This window comes from Amphiura filiformis, chromosome 11 (assembly GCF_039555335.1).
Source record: "Amphiura filiformis chromosome 11, Afil_fr2py, whole genome shotgun sequence".
Taxonomy (NCBI): Eukaryota; Metazoa; Echinodermata; class Ophiuroidea; order Amphilepidida; family Amphiuridae; genus Amphiura; species Amphiura filiformis.
The window spans coordinates 19,140,617-19,164,832 of NC_092638.1; the positions used below are offsets into that span (position 1 = coordinate 19,140,617).

Sequence of the window (24,216 nt, forward strand, 5' to 3'; positions counted from 1 at the left end):
CAGCTGTTTTGATTAACTATATATTATACTTTTGGAAAGTATGTAATTTTGCATATGCAAAATATCATATTTTGCAAAGGTGGTTTTGCACGCAGCACCGGCTTCAATTTTTTTTTCTTCACATTCATTTTGAATCCAAAAATATTTATTTTTATGTGAAAATGTATACATTCACTGAGAAATATATTTTGTGCATTTTTTTTCTGTAACGGGGCCAATAGAGCTAATAAAAATTCCTTTAAAAGGAATAGGGCGGGCAAATGAAAAATTGTCAAGAGAAATGAAAGAATGAGTAAGTCTTCACAATTAAAAACAGGGAAAATATAACACAACATCGATTTCCAATGGGGGAATAACACAAAACGTATAAACAAAGTTAAAAGAGTTTTTAACTTTATATACGTTTATAAGTTTGTTATTTCCCCATTGGAGGTTGTGTCATATTTTCCCTGATTTTAATCTTATCTATTGCTTATCCTTTATTCTCTGCTGGTCAGTTGGAACAGATTTTCCCTGTTTTTATATCAACCCTTCACATCATAACAGAAGACGTTTTATGTTAACATTTTATAAAAAAAAAACATTGTTATAAAACTTTTGTAGATAATAGTTATTTAAAACATTTTCGTAATCATACCTAGAGGTTTTTTTTATCATCAGATAGAAAGACAACAGGGCTGGGGTATCTTTCCATATCAAAGTTTAAAAATCTGTCATATCGATTTCCTCAATATGTATGATACAAATTATGAGGGGAAAACTTTGATTTTACAATATTTCGATATTATTTTTTAACTTTGTAACTTTATTTTGATTAACATAACTGTATTTCAAAGCGTCAAACTATATCATTATTTTGTCCCAACAAAAATAATCCAGGGAATAAAATATTCATTCATATGTTTATTTATTTTATTCAACCTGGGCCATTTCTACTGGTGCACATGCATTAATACATAATAATTATACAAGCATCATCAAAGCACAATTTGTCACAAGATTTGAAAAGTAAATAGCCTATGTACACACTGAACACAATGTACATACAAGCTGTATTTAAGTACATACAGAGGCTGTCAGTATAAATTGATATATATGACCTTCACGATGCTGTTAATTTAGCCCAAAGATTAGGAAAACTAGCAAAACTGGTGAACTGGTACTGTTCAAATAAAAACATCTGCAAATCTTGCTGCAATTTCCAAATAGTATTTCTATTACTTAAATAATTATTTTGTTATTTCTTTTAATACAAACACATTACTGCCTATGACGACTTTATCGTATTACTTACATATCAAAATCAAGTAATAATTACAAAACTCGCCGTAAACTATCACCTCTGTGGGTGTTTGGGATATAACCGGCACGCATATTTTCTCAACACTGCGGCATGTGAAAAAGTAGGTCAATAGTCAGAGAATACAGGGCGGGTGCGGCACGCCGCACCCGCCCAAAACACAACTCGACACGGGGCGTCCAATGTCCAGCCAGTGTTACGTCATATTGTCTGTTTTGTTTACGATATTGGCTGTTGCCACATGAATAATGTCGTCCACCATCGTCTGTTTTTAGTCGTCGATCAAAAGGCGCCCCCTCTATCAAAAATTCCTGGATCCGCCCCTGCAGACCGCAGATATTATCCCATGCTTCGTGAACAAACAGGGTTAACTAATATTGTTGCTGCTGTGTTGCACGAGATGTGTATAGTATACCGTAAAACCTCGTCTAGAAGCATATAGAATGCTCTTGATGAAAGCTAAATTAATCCAGGCGCCATCCAGCGACAAAATATATACATTATTGAGTTTGAGCAAATACATTACATATACAAGCATATGCAAACAAATACTATTGTAAGACCAATCTATTGTTTTGGCATACGTATTATGTTAGCTTTCATCAAAAACACTATTATATGCTTGTAGACGAAGTTTTACGGTATTGAATTTGGCGGTTCGAAATACTGCCTCTGGTTATATTGTGTAGGTATGCATCGCTTAAGGGATCTGGAATGAGCGTTTTGAGCGTTTCGACAGTATTTTTTGTGGGACATGAGAGCGCATCAGACATATCGAATTGCATTCTGAATACGAAGAATGTCTTTCTGATATGAAATAATTTTCATTTTTTAAATTCACGATATAATACAAATTTTATGACAAATTATTAAAATTTGATATTTTTCAAATTTTTGGTATATAACAGTCCTCGAAGTAAATTTTATAAATCTAATGATATATTCTTAAAGTGTATGTAGCTGGGAGGAAAAGCCGACGATCAATTGAAAATTTTGACCTTTCATATTGAAGATATGGATTTTTTCCCAAAAAGACCTAATTTTTTTTGTGTTTTGGGAAAAAAATCCCGTATCTTCAATACGAAAGGTCAAAATTTTTAATTGATCTTCGGCTTTTCATCCCACCTACATACACTTTAAGTATCAATCATCAGATTTATAAAGTTTATTTCGAATACTGTTAAATATCAAAAATATCAATTTTTAATCATTTGCCATAAAATGTGTATTACATTGCGAATTTCAAAAAATGATGTGCTCTAATGTCCCACAATAAATACTGTTCAAACGTTCATACCCCACCCCTTAATTGGTACAATGAAAAGTAACAGACTTACCGCATGAGTCTACATATATACCACCAGGAGCTTTCAAGGCATACACATGAGGGATTATATTATCACCATCTACGCCACAGCTACGTATAACACGAATAGAGGAATCCGTCCAGAAAACACGTTTGGATCTGTCATGGACAAAAGATACAAGAAATATTATAATTATTCTTGACGTCAATCGCAATGGCAATTTTGCCGCAGTGTGCGGCACAGTGACATCGCCCCGATATCTTCATAGTAGAAATCGCCATGGTAGGTTGAATCCACAGCCACACATGGCTATTTTATTCGGACCTTATGAGATGCATATTATTAGCGAAGTGACCTGACTAAGGCTATGACAATAGACGGGGTAATTGATTTTTCGCTGTGTGAGCAAGCTTGTATACGACATTGCGGTCAATGGTTAATATACTGTCTCCACTTGAGTGAGTGCCGCTATAGCCTGCTGCGCGCTGTAGTCCATAGGCCTACAGGACCAACGCAATATAAAATTGAGAGTTTTGGTCAAATTTTGAGTTCAAAGCGCACGGCCAATTTTCAAAGCGCACGCTAACGACTATAATATCTGTTCAACACGTATTTTCAAGTGTATGAGACCACATCTGGTTTCTTGAGAAAAATTCATTTACGGGAGATATTCATCATTTTCTAACCCACTATCCGAAGATTTTCGTCTGATATCAAAATCGTGCATAGCAATTCACGTGTATCGATCCCGTGTATTCATTTTAATGTCTCTGCTGCACCAAATAATTATTAGCCAGGCGATGTCGGTGTGTGCGGGTCTTAAGAAGCATCACCTACACATACACGTAGAAACCTACAATAAACGACAACTACACCTAATACTTACTTTTCATAGTAAAAATATCCCTAATCGTAACAGCATCGCTTACTGCTAGAGTAAAGTTGCCGCCTTCAATGTTTCGTTTTACTATCAGTCCGCTTGGCATATCATTTACATGGGTTAACATGGCTAAGTACAAGAAACGTTCTTTAACATTCAATGTGAAGCCTTGCATATCCAAATCTCTGAAAAGCAAAATTTGAATATTACCAGATTATTTGGGTCATAATGGGCAATGGGGAATTCGTTTGTTTGCTATTACGGGGAGCCAAACATTTTAGAACAGTTGGGGAATCGAGACCCATCCCCTCGGACTTTTGAAAAGCTGCGCACCGCGCCACTGGCGCCATTTCATATAGACCATGGCATCGGGAATACAAAGGAAAAGAAAAGGGATAAAAGAGCCCGTTTCCAACCAAAATTCATCCCGACCAATGGCCAAAACAGTGTAAAATCCAACAAAACCCTTTTGTGGAAGCTCGAAGACTTTACATTGAAAAGCCGGTATATACAAGGTGTCCCATAAAAAGGTTACATGTAGAAAATGGACCGCATTTTGTGATGGTACAACAAAACAATGTCATTTTTTCAAATATTATATATTCATCCTTCCTGTAACTGTTTGCTAAGTTTCAATTCCATATCTTAAAAGCAACTTAACTTATGAGCGCAAGATGACAGGGGTGTCAAGAGTGGCTAACCATCAAAAAATCGCACAACGAAAGTTGAACACAAGCACACTTTTGTTTTCAGATTTATTTCTTTATTACCTTTTATGTTTCTCTTATTTTTCATTTTGAACTTATTGCACAAAAGAAACATATTGAAAAATTAAATATTGTACACTGAAAATAAATCAGTTTTAAAGCTTCTTGACCCTTGTTGGTAAAAAACAAAGGAAGATGGTCATTCGAGAAGAACACGTTTTTGGTGAAAGCAATTCTGCACGCTGTATCTCCCGTCATCAACAGGAGCTATCAACATAGTGAAATGAATATCAATCTTTTGCATTTGGGCCTTGTTTTGATTTTGTTGACTTGAAATCGCTGTTGTTTGTTTTTACATTGCTGACTGAACTCTTGAAATAAAACTGAACAAGTTTTATTTATTGTTTATGAGAATAAAATACTGCATCTGCCATGATATGGCTGGGCCTACTCAAGTGCCCCGTCAAATGCACGGTGGCTGTGACGGTGGTGTATTATGAACCTCGTATTGCATTATGTCACGTAAAGAGCTTGCGCAGGAATGCGGGGAATGCGGGATAAGTACGTAGGTTGTGAACTTGATATTCACAGGGGTACTAGTAGAGGGTACATAAACTATGTCATGAAAAGGATATTTATATTAATTTTGTTAACATTAACTTCAAAAACATCTACATGTAACCTTTTTTTGGGACACCCGGTACATATACCCGGGCATATACCTCACCGATAACACCGGGTCAAATTGCTGCAAGCTCAAAATTGTTTTTTTGTCTTTGCCACCCCTCTCCCACCAACCGGGAAGAAATTTTATTTTGACTAAATAAATTGAGTACAAAATATAGTTTGTCTGATGACTTTATATAGTATTAATTTTTTATAAAGTAGTATAGTAAGCGTAAGTTTTATTTGAATATTTTTGGTTGAATAGCATGTTAATTCAAGTAGTATAGGTAGTATTAAAAATGACAAAAAGGTCAACATCTCTATAGTTTGATCAGCTCGTAATCGTAATGATAATAATAATAATAATAATAATAATAATAATAATAATAATAATAATAATAATAATAATATTTATTTGAATTACCAAAATACAAACAATATAATAGTAATAATACAACATAAAAGCAAGAAAATGGTAATTCAGGAATGAAAAAACAGAATTGTAAGTCCAAACACAGAGTGCTTTCCTTTCCTGAAAGGAAAGACCAGATAGGTCAACTATATCACTCCTAACGTGGGCCTACTTTTCAGCGTAGTGATAAAAGCCTAACAAATTGTTCCCGCCGATTACGAGCTGATCAAACTTTAAAAATGATGAAAATGAACACAAGACGTACCTGTCATATTTTGAATCGGAGAGAACTGGTTCCACATTGCTTCCGTTCAGATCACATCGTGAAATATAATGTACTACATCTTTACCGGCATCATAACTGTTGAAGTAAATCTTGTTTTCTACCTTGTCATATGCAACAGTCGTAGGGAAGTTGAGATCTGTTCGGATTGGAGTAAAATCGAGTGATTCCATAGCAGCTGTGTACAGTCCACCGTCATGACTACAAACAATGGCGAAATCCCCTTCCGCGGCTGAGAAATTGAATGGAAACCATTTTAGGAAATTGTCATAATCAACATCCTCATCATCGTTGTCGTCGTATTCAACGTCGTCGTCTTCAAACTATACAAAAAACAACTATATGTAGTCATTATAGAGTGTCCATTAAAGGTGTGGAACTGTCACTCCTATCCGTGGAGAATATCAGTTTGTTTAACGGTTTTGTTTGATGGCGTTTGTATTAAAACGGTCCATATCTTTAAAAGGGCATTTCGTGATCCACAGCTTCATCCGCCCATTTTCATCTAAAAAAATAGATTTGAATCACCAATGGAAAGCTCTGGCTACATAATGTTTATGTACGAAAAATTCCTTGAAGATTAATTCGTTTCAAACATATCGTGAAATTTGAATTACGTTTTGGTACACCAGAACGAAATTATAACACATTGTCTATGAAGCAGCATAATACACATAATCATGCATAACTCGCAAACGCAAAATAGGAATCAACTAAAATTTTGGGAATAAGCTTTTTCGTAGACATCTACAGAAAAAAAGTCAAAAGAGGATGCTAGGATCACGAAATACCCCTTTAATAGCTTTATCGCCGTACAGAAGCGGATTTCCGTAATTCAGGAGTGAAAGAACAAGAGAACGCACAACTATAATAATTATAATATGGAAACTTACTCGCAATATTCGATCCAACATTATTATTTCCTGGATCCCAGTTATTGCACACCATCAGCAGGAGAGAAAGATGTAAAATGATTCCTACACGTATATCCATGCTACTTATAACGCAGATCCATAAGCACCGAGCGTACAAGGCAAAAATTCCATTTGTCACTGCAAACTTGAAGAACTAGCTGGATCACTAGGATCCACAACATGCTCATCTATAAGAGCACATTAACCCCAGTACATTTGCACATTCATTGAATAACCTTTGGCAATTTGGATACACAAACTCATACTCCTGCAACTTGAAGTCAAATTTTGCTCTATGATTGTTTAATTAACATTATTGAACTATGGCATTGGGATGAGCCCATTGTGGTCCATAGTTGATGAATATGCTGCACTAACTGAATAACTTTCTTTGTCTAAACATATCGCGTCTGTGAAGTGAACTAATGTTGTCATTAACACTTGTATGGTTGATTAATGTATCACCCCATATCAACAGAGCAAGTAACGCTTTTGAAACCGACAATTTGAGCACTTAGAGATCGGATAGCAACGTTTGCACATTAATTTTGTGGGACCTGAAAGCAGAAATCAGATACACCAAATTGCATTTTGAATAGGATGAATGTCCTTCTGATATCAAATAATTTAGAATTTTTGAAATTTGCGATAATAATACAAATTTTATGGCAAATTATTAAAAATTGATATTTTGACATCTAACAGTCATCGAAGTAAACTTTATAAATCTAATGATCTAAAGTGTATGTAGCTAGGAGGAAAAACCGATCATCATTTGAAAATTTTAACCTTTCGTATTGAAGACATACATCCCCCACCCTAAAATATGTAGGTGTAAAAATACTGTGCAAGCGTTGCTATCCGATTCCTTAATGAAGTTGAAAAATATATGTAAACAAATGAAAACGGCATATCACAGATGTCGCTGATGTCATCAAACTTCACTGCCCAATAACCCACTAAGCGCTATAGCTGGCTCTACAAATACGTCTTTTATGAGAACTGTTTACAGTGCATTAAAGTTTGACCATACAATAACACCGCCGGGAAATTTATTTCTAACGAAATTAATCTAAAAGCAGATAACAGCCAGATAACACATTATCATGAATTTATCACTATTATTCATATATTGATACAGCTGTCAATCATTATGAATGCTTGACAAAACCAAGTGCTTTATTTACTCAATATATATAATATTTCATCCTATACATTAGAGGACGTAATCAGATTAGGGAAATATCCATGCATGTGCTAGGTTTCATCGATATTTGAGAGATCAGGGTTTGGCATCCGATGTCATAAAAATATACGATGTCATTGTGGGACATTAGAGCACATCAGACATATCGAATTGCATTCTGAATACGAAGAATGTCCTTCTGATATCAAATAATTTTGATTTTTGAAATTCGCAATGTAATACACATTTTATGGCAAATCATTAAAAATTGATATTTTGATATTTAACAGTACTCGAAGTAAACTTTATACATCTGATGATTTATACTTAAAGTGTATGTAGGTGGGATAAAAAGCCGACGATCAATTGAAAAATTTGACCTTTCGTATTGAAGATTAAAAAAATTAGGGCTTTTGGGGAAAAAATCCATATCTTCAATATGAAAGGTCAAAATTTTCAATTGATCGTCGGCTTTTCCTCCCAGCTACATACACTTTAAGAATATATCATTAGATTTATAAAATTTACTTCGAGGACTGTTATATACCAAAAATTTGAAAAATATCAAATTTTAATAATTTGTCATAAAATTTGTATTATATCGTAATTTCAAAAATGAAAATTATTTGATATCAGAAAGACATTCTTCGTATTCAGAATGCAATTCGATATGTCTGATGTCTCATGTCCCACAAAAAAACTGTCGAAACGCTCAAAACGCTCATTCCAGATCCCTTAAACAGTATAATGCCGAATTTATTAATTCGTTTTAAACAATTCATTGATGCCAGCACTGGTGGCATCCATTACTGCCTGTAAACAGAATGCCTGGAAAGATGACCTCAACGCTGTGGGTGGTCTGCTTGTGCTTTTGAATGGGACAGCAGTAACCTTGGCCAATTTTTAGGCCAAAATTTGGATTTTTTGGTGTTTTTTTTTGTCTAAGTTTGTGTGAGCATAACAAGACTTTCCGTCGATGGATTTTTATTTCCGTCAGTAAATATTTTCTAAATTAAGTTTTTCATATAATATATTAAAAGGCCAGAGACACCTGCTGTATAAAAACTACCTACTATAGGTGAGTTTTGAGTAACCATGATGAAAATGATCAAAAAGGTGCCTATTCATTTGTGTGTGTATGATCCATCACCTGTCACTTGGTAGTCTTGTAACATGTCTAATGGCGCTGCCCATGGCCACTCGATGAATTGTTTAATTCGAATTAATCAATTCGATATTATAGACTGTTAAAGGTGCTTTCCCTTGTCTTGTCGTGGGTGACCAATTTTGTCAGATAATATAAAGGGTTTCAATAGTCATTTCCGATTTCAGATATACAATTGCGTACGGTACTGATCTGCGTGCGTGGGTTTACGGTAGACAAGGTGTGCTAAAAGCTTTGAACTCAACCGTCCGGTTTGTGGCAATTCTATCACTGTGAATTCTATGCTTTCTATTTTATGGCTTTTATGGTCGGTTAGGTTTTGCGTTGACCCTCTTACGATGTCGAGCACGTCGTCAATATAACGTCACCAATAACAAGACTTGTACTGGGGGCAGTCGCCGATGACTTACTGCTCAACAATCTTCGTTGAATTGGCTATGGGAATATGCCCATCGCGGCACCAAAACCTTGCCTATATAATGTATATGGTGCCCCGAAATTCAAAATAGTTAGTGTCCAAATTAATTCAAGGAGCTCAATGATACCGTGGAGTTCGAATTTGGCGCGCTTGTATGATCTTTGTCTGTAATTAGCCTTTGACGAGGCTTCTTTGATTGGCGTATTTATGAAAATTCCTCAGTCTGCTAAGTTGAATATTGTGCCATCATTAAAAGATCTGCGACTACATTGACCTCCCCTTTTCAACTCCCTCTCACCCAATGGCCCCCTTTTTGTTTTACTGTCACCAAAAAAAATCCCCCTTTTCAAAACAAATTTATGATAACCTCTCACTGAATGACCACACTGTTTCTCTGAAATTAGATTTACGATTAAGTATTTAGATTCTAAATGCGGCAACTGCTTGGTTACTAGCATGTGTTTAGAGTAGAGTATTGTAATCCTGTGTGTAATTTTGATTGAATTTTATGGACAGGATTTTAAGAAATGACCTTGTGAAAAATGATAACTTTCTTTTTGAGGCCAGTTTATATGTACGTCAGTATGCTTCTACTATATTTATAAATACGTATTTATAAAAACGCACGTGACCCATGGGCACGACATACCAAGACCAGCAACCGTTACCAAATCCTCATGCCATTGACCACTATACAAAAATGGACAGGAACTCTTTAGGGGGCTGTGATTTTCTTCGGAATGGGGAGGGGGATCATGAATATACTGGGTGGTTAAAGAATTGTCGGACCAAAAATAGGGAGGGGGCTATAATTTTTACCGGAGGTGGCCAGTGCGTATTTATAAATAGGTATTTATAAATATAGTCGAAGCATACTGTCCGTTCAAAACCATGGACCGTCGGTACATCGCAGCACGGTTGTTTGATGGGATCATTATTTTATTCATGTTACTAACAAAACATTACATAATGTTAAATTCTAGATCTTTACAATACCAACAGCTTTCGCACTAATAGATATGTAGTTTTAGTCATTTTAAACTTTATTTTATTTATCAAATTTGTCATTTTTCTGCCTTTTAAAAATTCTAAAATGTATATTTGTGTGAAAATTAAAGGGGGCTATTTACCTATATTTCAAATTCAATTTAGCCCAATAATATTAGTTATTACTGTTGCTATATGTTACTCATTTGTATTAATGCCATTATACAAGTGTCTACCTCTTGTAAAGATGCAAACAAGATTTAAGATAAATAGCGCCATCAGTGTTCAACTTTGCTTAATAATGAATACAGTTCTACATGCCATCAAACAACCGTGGCAGATCGTCAGTACAAGTCGATTCCGGGGAATTTACTGTGTATGGCTGTTTTACCTTTATTTTACAATTTCAGGTAGTCTAAATACGCTTGTTTTGGTTCCAATATTACAGCCTTCAAGTAGGGCTTACCAATTTCAAGCCAATCAAGTGTTTATTTTAGTGTTGAGAATAACGTAATCATGTATGGGGGTGAGGTGGTTGTGCGGGGGTAACGGGGTGCGTGTGTTGGGTGTATGTGCTTGTTGCTACTGCTGCCAAATTGGGTTTATACAAAATGTGAATTTTCTTAAATGATTATGGGTGTAGCAAAAAATTGGCCATAGATTGTTATGGTATTTTTTGATATAACTTGCGCAGTGGAAAGATCATTCAACTAGAATAATAAAAAATATTGGGTCATCGTGCTTCCTTTCTTTACATTTCACAAAAATATTCAACTACGGTACACATTATTCGAACAACACTTTTTAAAAAAACATTTCAAACCTTTATCAACACATAATTCCGTTAATATTAAACTATTTTATTTACAGTATATGCACAAAGTTATCAACGACGAGAGTAGAAAATATAAGGTAAGTATGATAGCTACAGACTTGACATTTAATATGGAATATTTTTTCGCAAAATTCCAAGACTGGTCTGGAAGGGGTCTGCATAAACCGCACGGGCTAAATATTAATTGGGGTGTGTCGGGAGATGGTCTAAAATATTTCAATCGGAAATCAATGTTTCGCTTCGAACGCTGAAAAGGAACTTTACTAACACAATTGATCTTTTTTCAGGAAAAATACAAATAAAAAAATTCCAACAAAATATGAACTTGTAATGTAATATTATTTTTTTCAATGGTGTTAAACTTGTTCGGCAAACTATATGCCCTTTAACAAATAAAATACCTGAAGCTACAGATAACCTTAACTTAAAACATGATAACAACCATATTTCTGACAAAAGCAATAACATTTTAATAGATCAAAGCAAATAGTTTAAAATATCATATTTACAAATAAACTGAGCTCAAAAAGAAACTTATAATTTTTTACAACTTGTGAATCACAAGGTCATATCTTAAAATAGTGTCAATCAAAATGAACCAAATTTACACACAGGATTACTTTAATACTCTACTCAAAACACATGTCAGTAACCAAGCAGTTGTCCAACTGACACAACAGCAAAATGCACTATCATGGGACAGCTTCCTGGAAGTTCCTCCACTTTCACAGCCCAACATTTGGCACCCAGCACAAAAAAATTGTGAGAATTCACACAAGATCCTTGCACAGATGATAAAACGGTGCTGCTTTCTGCTTTTCAAACACTTTTTTCATGAAACAGGGCTGGGCTGTGAATGTGGTCCAGGAAGCTGTTCCATGTCAGTGCATTTTGCTGTTGTGTCAGTTGGATAACTGCTTGGTTACTGACATGTGTTAAGAGTAGAGTATTGAAGTAAATCTGTGTGTAATTTTGGTTCAATTCGATGGACAGGATTTCAAGATATGACCTTGTGAAAAATTACAAGAGTCTTTTTGAGCTCAGTTTAGAATATAATAGTACAACCCAAAATGATTATGGAGGTGCGATAAGGCGTGACCAGCACAATGAAAACGCAAACATGAATGGTGGGAGCTGATTCAATTAACCAGATATATCTGCCCCCATTTAACAAACAAAATACCTTTAAATCTTTTAAGCAAGATGATAATGAGACATAAATCACATTACTAATACACCAGTAAATTGAGTCAAATATGACTTCAACAGCATAATTAATTAGGCTATACAAAAACAAAATACATAGTTAAAAAATCATATTTACAGATAATGGCACATATCAAAATAATTTTCGAAATGCGAAGACGCGTGACCAGCACAATATCAAGAAAATGCTAACCCAGGAGAGGAGAGGTTACCAGCACTTCACTCTCAGTTCATGTTCACGATTAATAATGATAAAAAGCGAGAATATACGAAGCACTGATTATGATGTGACCGGCACAACAGTGACGTAGAAAAAAACCTGGAGAGGAGATGTTACCAGCACATCACTCTCAGCAAGCGCAACTTGCTCTAGTAAGATAACAGATCCGCAGGGCATCCAAATAAAATACATAAAAAAAAACCCAAAATGTGAACTCAGATTAATCTGGCAGAGTGAACAATTTTTTTTTTCTTCTCAACTTATTTTTATTCTGATCTCTGTAAGTCTTGTCCACCTACTGCTGCTGTTATATCAGTGGCTAGTGGCTCTGCCGGTCATGGTTTAGAAAAACAGGGATAAATCAGAGAAAATTGCTGATACTGTTGACATGCTGTGTAGTTTGTAAAAAACGAGAATGAAGATGCAAAAATTCTGTTCTGCTGTCATTTAGCAGAAGCATGTTTTTCACCATCCAACACTTGATATCCTTAAAACAGAATTCGACAATGGAAAAAAAAAAAAATTACAACGTACAGTGTCCAATTCACAAGATTTGAAGGTGACATACACTTGTGTATCGTCTGCGTAAATAATGCAATGTAAGCCGTGGGATTCTACAATTTCTTCAACCTGAATCGCTATTATTATAAGTACGTGTTTCTGCAGATTACATACGTGCAGTGTCATTTGACGTTTAAGTGAGCGAACACAGCCAAATTGACCCTATCGGACCATTCTCTCGCTCTCACCGCTCTCTGTCAAAGGTAAAAAGACAAAAACAAAATCTTTTGCTATAAAATGTTTGTTTCATTGTGTGATACGCAAGAGTATGCCACCAGTACGCATTTGGTATTTAGGCGTGAGCATCGGTTGTGTGTTTGAGTAGGCAATTAACCCCCATTTTTAAATAATCTGATAAAGTTTTGATAAAGTTGTATTTTGAAACCACATCTTGTTTGAGATATTTTCAAATGGTGCCACAGGTGAGACTAGTGCATTATTATCGATATACTTCAACGGACATCTTTGTTGACCAACCGAATAATGCCACCATTTTGTGCTGACGAAAGTCAATTCAGTATTTTTGCTTACTTTGTTTTGTTATAGTTCTAAGGCAGTGTCATCCTGTTAAACGCCATTATGATAACGCCGTGACCATTTCTCCAATGGCGAACTCATCAGCTTCATTGGCGCCAAGGTGTTGACTATTCTTTATGTTTTGCGCGCAGTTTCACTTCAAATCTGACATTTGCACGCAATCAGGTACTTAGTAATTGATTTCAACTCTGACACATACTTGCGAAGATTTGTGCACAACCAGGCTATTGAGTTCACACTTCAAGTTTCAAGGTCAACCCACTTTTATTAGTCAAGATGTAGCTACCTGACACGTCATAGTTTGTGGACAATCGGGCAATTGAGTTAATAATTGGGTTCAACTCTGACACTTTTCTCTTTTGCATAGTCAGGCATTTGAGTTCAACTCGGGTACTTCAAGATTTTGCGCACGGTAATTGAATTCAACTCTGACACGTCATGATTTGCGCACAATCAGGCAATTAAGTTCACACTTTGCGCACAATTCACACACTTTCATTGTCAAGATGTATAACTGACATTTCAGACGGTTGGTGACATTTCATGATTTGTGCACGATCAAGCACGTGAGTTCAACTCTGATACTTCAAGTTTTGTGCACAATCAGACAATCGTTTTGTTGATCCACTTCAAAAAAAAGAAAAAAAAAGCGCAGTGATTTATAGTGCGCTACGCACAGGCACAACGCCTAGACGTTGATCCACAAGCCTCAGCACACTTTACAGGTTGTCGCTGACCACTACGGCCCCACATCATTCCGTAAACCATTTAACAACAAATCAGGGACTTTGCTGCATCAAGAGCGCACACCCTAGACATTCTACAAATAACCTTCGCAACCAGGATCAGCTCCCCGAGTTTCGTTCGGGTTACAACGAGACAATTAGCAGTAAGTTCCTTGTCCAGGGGAATTTCAAGCTAACTCAATTTTTTCCACGAGAGCGTACTAGGCACCACCAGGGTTCGAACCCGCAACCTCTCGCACCATAGTCGAACGCCTTCAATTCTGCGGTTTACAGTTCGCACACAACTGAACATTCGGCTTCTCTCGGTTTCAGTAGGTTTCCTGGTTCAACCACATACCTCGCAGGGTCGGTGCTTTCATTGGAGTCCGAAGAGTTACACGTCTCTCCACTTGTCGCTCCAGTAAAACCGGTAACCTCTGTTCGAGTGAAATATTCGTACTCAGACACATCAAAATCAGACATCTCAAGGTAGTTCTGTAAAGTACAATATACAATAACCTAAATATTCATGATATTTAATAGTTCCTTGGTTCTACTGAACACCTACAGATTAATTACTACGTAACTGCGGTGACACGAAAAGTGCAGCTTTAATGGAGTTGCTTGAATAAACCAGCAACTGTGTTAAAGCCATATATTATAACATTTCTGTAAAAATAGATTAGTATTTATTTTCCATATAATGTTAGCTTTTACTGTCAGATATGTCCCCTTTCAATTTTGAGCCGAACAAGTGAGGTAAAGCATAGAAAATTGAAATTTACTACTAGCGCCCATGCATGTTACTCCCGCGGTTGTAATACGGTACGATCCTCGGGATGTGTGTGTATGTGTATCCCGCACGCCGTGTACGTACTGTGCATACGTGTTCGACTAATATTTCCATCGTAATAATAAAACAACGGTTCCATCGTTTTATTCAAAATCTCGGATTTTGACAAAACTACAGCACCTAAAGTCTTGATTTTTGCAGAGTATCTTTATTGACTAAAGTACATTACAATCGTATAAAAAACAGAATTTAAACAAATTTTGAGGGCGTTCTCCTCAGCAAATGTTATAATATGGCTTTAAGTTACCAATGCAGTGGAATGAGTTATACCGTAAAACCTCGTCTACAAGCATAAAGAGCGATTTTGATGAAGGCTATTATTAAAACGAACCAGCCATAATATACCAATGCAATAGAGTGGTCTTACAAAAGTTGTTTGTATATGCTTGTATAGGTAATTTGTTTGCTAAAATTTCATAATGTTCTAATTTTGTGGATGGATGGCGCCTGGATTAATTTAGCTTTCATCAAAAACACTCTATATGCTTGTAGACGAGGTTTTACGGTATCGCCTAAGAGAATGGTCTATACTTTACAGAGTGTCTGCAGCGACAATGCATTGTTAATATTATAGGTAACTTGCTAATATTATAATTATAGTTTCTTGCTACGTAAATCATTACTTTTTCTTAATTTTTATTTTTATTTGTTAAAGAAACGAACCTGCGCATCCGCTAGCATTTTTGTGATATTCTCATACAGCTCATGGAATGACGGCCTTTGTTTGGGGTCCGCATGCCAACACTCATACATTATCGAGTACCTGCGATGACAAAGTTGATTACTATGTATTTTTTTGACAAAAAACAATACTATTCGCTGTCGTAGACTTGGCGTCACATTGGTGACCCCGGAGCGTTACCATAGCGACTGGATCACCCTTTCATAAGAACCACAATAGCGGTATCAATGTATGGAATTTATAGATCAAAATTTTAAATTACCAGTTATATTTAAGACCTGAAACCTCATAATTTGAGAAAAAAAAACATCTTGCAAAAGCTTTACTAGGCAATGAAACACATAAGAAATGGCTAAAAATTGATTTTCAAACAACAGAACATCAACGTGCACAGCGTTGTCATGCAAACCGCTTGATCCATCACTAGGGAAGTAGTTGTGACCTCGGCAGGAAGTGACGTCGGTCTACGACAGCGAATAGACACGGTGTTACTACATGGTAAGATAGATTGATTGCACGATCGAACCGGGAGGATGACTGCGCTTCTGTCATCATAAATCATAGGTGCACGGTATTATGAAAAAAATACAAATCTTTCTGAATTTAATGTAGTAAAGCGTATCACTTGTGTTTTGTTTGTTTGCATGTTATCTATGCCAGTGGAACGGGGCATAGATATTGTATTTTTGTGTTTAGTCTTCGGTTTTCATCCTTCTTCATCTTCTTAAGACCACTTCTTTGCACTCCTCTAGCTCAAGAACCAGAGTAGCCTCTGGGCCCAAACTTGTGGCCCTTTCATCTTTTCTGTTTCTGTTTCGGTTTCCGGTTTCGGTTTCGGATCTCATTGTTATTTTGAAGTGCTAGCATGGTACGTGTGAACAATCCTTTTATTCTAGTCTTTTGTTGACTACAGAAAAGTTGAACGAAGATAACTTCTGTTTCGGTTTCGGGAGTTATGTTAATTTCTGACATGAAAAACGTGAGATGAGAGGGTTGATGCTAATCTAGACAAAAGAAGTGTCTAAATTTTACGGTGGTAAATTCGCGATAAAGTGTACGGCTTCAATTGACTTGCGTTGGGTGTATAGGTACTCCAGCCTAAGCGGGAGTATCTCCTGAAAATAACTCAGCGTCGAAATATACATTAACATGATTAATATAAATTAAATCAATAGTAATCAGTGTTGCCAAGAATTACGTATACTTGTTCGACGTGCAATCGCGCAAAAATCGGTCATATTATGCGTATGTAGCGATTAAATGGGGAATTATTTTCGTCCCAAATACACCTTAAAACTTGGTAATATGCAACACCAGAGAAGTGCGTTGAAGTGAAACTAATAGGATTTCTTTCATTGGAATTGGTAATCTGATAATTGCTTCAGGCAAAATTGCCAGACTCAAATCTATTTTAAATGTATATTATTTGAGAGAGTGGGGATGATGAGACGCGGAGATGATCTGGTAGAGGGAGGAGAGGAGAGAGAGAGGAGAGGAGAGAGAGGAGAGGAGAGAGAGGAGGAGAGGAGAGGAGAGGAGATGAGATGAGATGAGATGATGATGATGATGATGATGATGATGATGATGATGATGATGATGATGATGATGATGATGATGTTGAATAAATATGACATGGTATGACAATCAATTGTTAATCTGACAATTGGGCCTATATTTCAACGTTTTTACAGAAAATTCGACCTTTTCATTCGGATTGGCATTTTGTCACATTACATGTGAATCAGTTTACCAACATCAAAGGCCTATCGGTATTAGAGGACATTAAAGCGAGCGAAAGGGGCGCTAGACCACTAAAAACACCGGTCATCCACACACTGTGGGTGTTCCATTCTTGTCTTATCCAGCCTTTATTAACAACAGGCATGCAGGTATCTACCTATTGAAATCAGCTGATTGGTACTTCAATGAATTCAAGGAGCAGATCAATTCACATAAATCCCTTGCGTTTTCGTTTCTGAACAATAGAGCTCCCGAAACAGAAAAGATGAAACGAGGGTTGGTATAGTGATGGCCCGTGACCCCTAAAAAATTCCTGGGTTAGCCTTGACCCCAGATGTCAAAGGTCATGGGCTACAGGGAGCAATATTATGTAAAATTTGAAGCATCTCTATCTCAAGAACTATAGCGCCCTCAGGGTTCATACTTAGTATAATAATGGCCGATGATCACTAAAAATAACTTATGGTAGCCACGACCCCAGAGGTCAAAGGTCACAGGCTACAGGTAGCAATATGTGTAAATTTTTAAAACCGCTTTAGCTCAAGAACTATAGCGGCCTCAGGGTTCATGCTTGGTACAATGATGGCCCATGACCCTTCTATATTGCCTGAAGTAACATCGACCCCAGAGGTAAAAGGTCATGGGCTACAGTGAACAATATGTATCAAATTTCAAACAGCTCTAGCTCAAGAACAACAGCGCCCTCGGAGTTCATACTTGGTACAATGATGACCCATGACCCTAGATGTATTCTAATGGGGTATTAGAGAAAATGTGGTCCAGTCTGGTGGTGCTTTAGAGAGAGTGATGGTCTGATGGGGTATAAAAGAGAGTGAAGTCTTGGTAGGGTATTAGAGAGAGTGTGGGCCAGTCTAGTGTTATGAGCATTACACGTATACCAAATGAAAGCTTAAAACAAGGGCTTTCACATGGTGCTCACCAAGTTTTCGTTTGTGAATAGGGGAAGGAGGTTAGGTGTGGTCACGGGCATCGATATTCGTGTTTGGTCAAACACAACTGTGCCATCTAGTTTTGTTCTGTTTTTACTTACATCTCATTGCTGCAGTGTGGTGGTTTACTTAGCCTATAGCCATTTTGTATTTTAGCAGTCAGTCGCCTGGCAGACATTCCGGGGTATGGATGTGAACCTGGAATAGTATAATACAAAAACGTGTTCGATTTGTATTGCTGAAAGGAGAATACTCACTTCACTTTCAGAAATTGTTATATCTTACACAAAGCTTACTTCCACGTGTACGCCAGGTAATTTAGTCACTGTAGATGGATTTTGAATTGATGTAAGCTGCGTTAAGTATAATTAAAGCCAGAAATAAAGATACAAGTTCACACCTGACACCTGACGTTCCTGTAAATCAAACTACCCTGTGATTGGTTAGTAGGGCGTGAAAAGGAGGTTCATTAGGGATGAAAAGGAATCACAGAAAATGGCCACCGATGTCGGTTACATGGCACCTTCAGGAAAGAAGCCGTTTGAGACGGTTTATGTTGGAAGGTGTAAAACTAAACATAGAGGACGGTGTTCTTCCGCTGCGTTCAGACCTTTTAATCACAGCGACAACTTATTCTGAGTTTGATTGACATATGACGTCAGGCGAACTAGTATCTTTAATTACGACTTTTATTTATACTTGATCCACATTCAGGGTAGTAAGTAAGTTTATGGAAAAGGAATTGCATAACAGAGAGTAAATAGTTTTAGATTTACGCACCCGATTTAAATTATATTTCACGTAATACACGAGATGTCCGACAGAGTAATGTATTGCGACGTATGTTTATAACAATAATTTTTCAGTTCAAAATTTACTGGTTTTATCTGGAATTCGTACATTGCACATCACCGATGTAATCTTTTGCAAAGGTTATTAGCCACACATGTCTGCGGCACGGTCATGCCAACAAAATACAATTTTGACAGTAGTACTATTCTGTGTTTATACAGATTACAGGGCCACATAATCCTACCTAGTGTAACCAGCTCCCATAATAAAATACCAAACGACCAGACGTCACTTTGTGATGTATACACATTATAGAATACAGATTCAGGGGCCATCCACCGTATTGGAACACGACCGCCCTGGAAAAGGAATGCACAACATAAATTGATTAAACCTGTTATTTAGAATATAAAGGTATTATTTTTAGACCCTGTTGTAGGGCGACACGATTGGTTATTGGCTGTATTATTTATATACCAATATTATTACTTTGGTATTGAAAATGTTACATTTACAACTAGAGTCAACCTACCCGCAACCTACAAACCTTTAATACATTGTGTCAATGCCATTTACTTAAACCTTATCAGAATTCTATAAAAGTGAAATTAGTAATTTTAAAGTGTTTAGTGACAATACCTCTGATTTCATTTCGTACTGCGTCTCTCCTGCTAGATCTCTTGCCAGACCAAAATCACTCAGTTTACAAACCATCTCCTCGCCAAGTAAAATATTACGCGCCGCTAAGTCACGATGAACACACTAGAACAAAATTATAAATTCAACATGTTAATTATTTTTTTGATAATGACTTTTGACAATGATGACGATGACGATAACAATGATAGGATGATGAAAATGACGACTTTGACGATAATGTTGATGACGATATTTAATAATATCTTACGTCATTCGATGCCAGGTAGTCCATACCATTAGCGATCTGATAGGCGAATGTTAAGATATCATTCGGGTTCAGACACTTCAACATCTGTTCCTGACACGAGCTACTCCCGCCAGCTCTGGTCATATCAAGATAACCTTTGAGATTCCCGTGTGGAGCATACTCCAAGATTAACAAATATGGCTCTGAAATGTATAACGTCATTATATTGATAGACAAATGTAATCATTGTGTTTAACCTTGATGAGATTTTTTTGATTAAAAAAGCTTTGCATTCGTGGTTCACGAAACCAAATTTCTGTCACTAGGGGCAATTCAGAGATATCTTAGATGTTAGATAAATAATTATTGACAAAGATTGAATCCCGCTGCTAAGACAACGCTCCACTAATACCGGTTATAGCAACAGCAGCAGCAACAACAACAAAAACAACAACAACAACAACAACAACAACAACAACAACAACAACAACAATAACTATTATTTATTATAGCTAAAAACGTACCAACAAGATCTTATGCATACCTACCTATTTCAGTGCAATATCCCAACATGGCAATTATATTGGGGTGATGTTCAAAAGACTTGTAGAGGTTCAGTTCTTTTAAAAAGTCCGTTTTTGCAATATTAGAAGCAGGCTCTGTTAATAAATTAGAGAAAAAGGATCGTAATACAATCTATCCGGCAGGATATTGATTAGTCTCGGGCACAGACTGCATGTGGCTCAATCGCACACACACTGTCAGGCGCTTGAAGGAGGTAGTTGATTGTGATAAGTTTCATTATGTTATGTAATAGTGACATTTAAGACAGAAACATCACCATAATTAAGGTTTAGGGTTAGGGTTAAGGATTGGGTTAGGGTTAGGTTTTTGAGTCATGTTAATATAATTTTATACAATGAATAACGTCGAAGTGTGGTATTCCGATCAGCTCAAGTATGTGCCTATAGGCCTAAACATTGTGGCACAAGATTGTATGCGTCGTGAGAATATACGTCAAATGTCGTCTTACGCATTTAACTGGAATGCTAGCCAATCACAAGAGTCGTTGTTTCTGCTCAATTAATTGCAGACGGTTCGTTAGGAAATACTGAAACCGGCTGTAAAGGAGGCTAGGTATATTCATATTCACATTATTGCCATAAAAATCCTTACATTACATTACATCAAAAAATATACAAACACGATACATATGGAGAAAAAGGCTGGAAGACCAAAAATGGCCTGAAAGTTAGCCTTTCCCTAAAATCAAATGAAATTAGCAAAAAAAAGCAACTTTACCAAACATAAGCAAAAGACAAGATATATTGATATTCTGTCATGTTACTGAGTTTGGATTATGCAAATTGACAGGCAATTAACTTGCTTGTGTTACTATACGTGGATTGGTCCAAAAATGTAATATAATGTATAATAAAGGTAAGATAAACCGGCGATGATAACGAGTCAACAACAATGAGTTTGTGTTTTATTTAGTTTAATAACCCGAATCGCAAAAACAAACCTTTTAGTTTTTTGACCGCTACTACTTTCGAATCACTGCCCATGAATCCTATTGCTTCCACTTTGTAGACCGCACCAAAAGCGCCCTCACCAAGCTCCTCAAATTTGGTGAGTCTATTCCGTGGAAACTCCTTTGGGTCAATTGGTCCTGATGAAGCTGGGCGAATGGCGTTTATAAATGATGTGATCTTCAAAGCATCTTTTGCCTAAATAAAATACAATCCAACTCTTTGGTAAATCCTGAAAGCCTATTATACGAAATAACAAGCCGACGTGTAAATACTGCGAATTCAACATGCGCAGTAACGGTGGTCGCTAACGATATACGCATCGGAGTGATGTTATGTAGGGTTAAATCAAACAGACTTTCGGGATTTACCGGAAAGGTATGTTGGAAACAATAAAGCAAAACATTTTAGGCACAATTATTTTGTGGCCGTATAATGCGTCTGCATATCATAATTATGTAGAATTCTGAGTATTCAAAACTTTTTACTTCAATGATAATATTCAATATTTTTGTTTTTAATTTCGTATTGTTTGGCATTACGTTGCACTAGGAGATAAGAAATGGTTTGGTTCTGCTTTCAGTTTGATTGCCGTCGAACAACTACACATACAGTGGCGTCGCCGTCCAACGTCTTACAGAAAATTTCCACTTTTAAGCGGATTACTAGATCTACTAGCCCAGAACTGGTGGAAGTTAGCTGTGTACGGCGTCAAATTATGTCAATTGGACAATCGGCGCCAAAGATTGAGCTCACGGAATCCAGAAAATAAACCATTATGGGCACCAATTTGGTGTCTCAGATAGAAGAACAATATAGATTCCAATATGTGAAATAAGAGGCGCATAATAAATATGAAGTTTTTGAGTTTCCCACTCCCTTACGACTTGCACTATTTTTTTCACCAAGTTCTATCTATGGCTCCGATTGGCGCATTATGCATAGGTCATTCAATGGTAGTAAATATTACGCTACCATTGCTTTCACACGGTTTTATATATGTCCCTCTATAAACCAATCTCCTAATTGAAATGATCATATTCATTCGAAAATCGGTCGTAAAATGATCATATGAATGAGTGATAGCCCCATATGTTGTTATTGCCATATTATAACGTTTTGAAGCTATATTTTTGGACACAATAAGATATATGAATGCATAAATAGTTAAGTTAAAGTATCCCACAGATGTGGCGGAGGTGGAGGCAGGCAAAATAAGGCAAAAAACAAAAACAAAACAAAACAAAAACAAAACAAAAGCAAAACAAAAACAAAACAAAAACAAGACAAAAACAAAACAAAAACAAAACAAAAACAAAACAAAAACAAAACAAAAACAAAACAAAAACAAAACAAAAACAAAACAAAAACAAAACAAAAACAAAACAAAAAAAACAAAACAAAAAAACAAAACAAAAACAAAACAAAAACAAAAACAAAACAAAAACAAAACAAAAACAAAACAAAAACAAAACAAAAACAAAACAAAAACAAAACAAAAACAAAACAAAAACCCATAAACACCAAAAAACAAAAGCAAAACAACAACAACAATTACAAGGCTTTCAAAGGAGAGTGATCTGATCAAGTACTCACCCAGAGGCCAAACTGTACAGAAACCTTCACCTTCTCCTTCTCGGTGTGACGAATCTTGTGTGACATTGATCGCTTCACGTGAAGTCGTTTTCGACAGTCTTTGAAATTTAAGAATATCATTAAACCTGAGACCAATCCCACGCTGAGGAACACACTAAGAGTAATTGGTAAGACAATTGAATCTTCAACGTATGGTTCGTCTGAAAGGAGTAATTATTTAATAAGTTTTCAAATTTTTAATGAATTAATGTGCGGGGGAGATTTTGAAAATCCCATATATGAAAATTCCCGAAAAACTGCTAGTGCCCCCAAACTCTGACCAGGCACACCGGCATCGCCTGGCTAATAATTATTTGGTGCAGCAGAGACACTAAAATGAATACACGGGATCGATACACGTGAATTGCAATGCACGATTTTGATATCAGACGAAAATCTTCGGATACCGGGTTAGAAAATGATGAATAACTCCCGTAAATGATTTCGTATAAAGAAACCAGATGTGGTTCCTTGCACATGAATATATATTTTGAACAGATATGATAGTCGTTAGCTTGCGCTTTGAGACAGTAGCTTGCGTCTTGAGTCAAAAACTGACAATAATTCCGCAATAATTCTGATTTATATGTGCCGAATTATATAGCGCAGTGTATAGGCCAATCGTAAAGGTTGTCTAAAAGAATATGACCTATGGCATACCATGCTTGACTGACACACAGCGAGGTGAGTCACCGAGCTAATCGGGGCTATTGTCAGTAGCCTTAGTCAGATGTCCTTCGGCCTATTCTATTTAACAGGTCGATATGTATAATGGCCATGTGTGGCGGTGGATTCAATCTACCATGGCGATTTCTGCCATGAAGATATCGGGGCGAT

At 36.4% G+C, this 24,216-nt stretch overlaps 1 protein-coding gene and 1 long non-coding RNA gene across 2 annotated transcripts; both read right to left on the bottom strand.

Moving 5' to 3' along the window:
- Nucleotides 1-14,400: 14,400 nt before the first annotated feature.
- On the bottom strand, nt 14,401-20,317 carry LOC140164121 (tyrosine kinase receptor Cad96Ca-like). Its single transcript, XM_072187366.1, has 6 exons — nt 20,234-20,317; nt 19,966-20,088; nt 19,571-19,685; nt 18,636-18,732; nt 15,826-15,925; nt 14,401-14,804 (listed from the first exon to the last, which is right to left on the bottom strand). Exons 1-6 carry the CDS (start codon nt 20,315-20,317, stop codon nt 14,598-14,600), a joined length of 726 nt encoding a protein of 241 aa, XP_072043467.1. The 3' UTR covers nt 14,401-14,597.
- Nucleotides 20,318-20,339: 22 nt separating this feature from the next.
- LOC140163948 (uncharacterized) lies at nt 20,340-21,809 on the bottom strand. Its single transcript, XR_011860440.1, has 3 exons — nt 21,738-21,809; nt 20,761-20,871; nt 20,340-20,415 (listed from the first exon to the last, which is right to left on the bottom strand). It is a non-coding gene; the product is annotated as an uncharacterized lncRNA (long non-coding RNA).
- Nucleotides 21,810-24,216: the final 2,407 nt, after the last annotated feature.

Bases quoted from the DNA above. Each gene is read 5' to 3' on its own strand.
- LOC140164121 (XM_072187366.1), bottom strand. From the start codon at position 20,317: ATGTTGAAGTGTCTGAACCCGAATGATATCTTAACATTCGCCTATCAG. The intron at 19,686-19,965 runs GTATTGTCACTA...TTCCTTTTCCAG, and splicing joins AGTACGAAATGAAATCAGAG to GGCGGTCGTGTTCCAATACG. The intron at 18,733-19,570 runs GTAGGATTATGT...ATACTATTCCAG, and splicing joins ATGGGAGCTGGTTACACTAG to GTTCACATCCATACCCCGGA.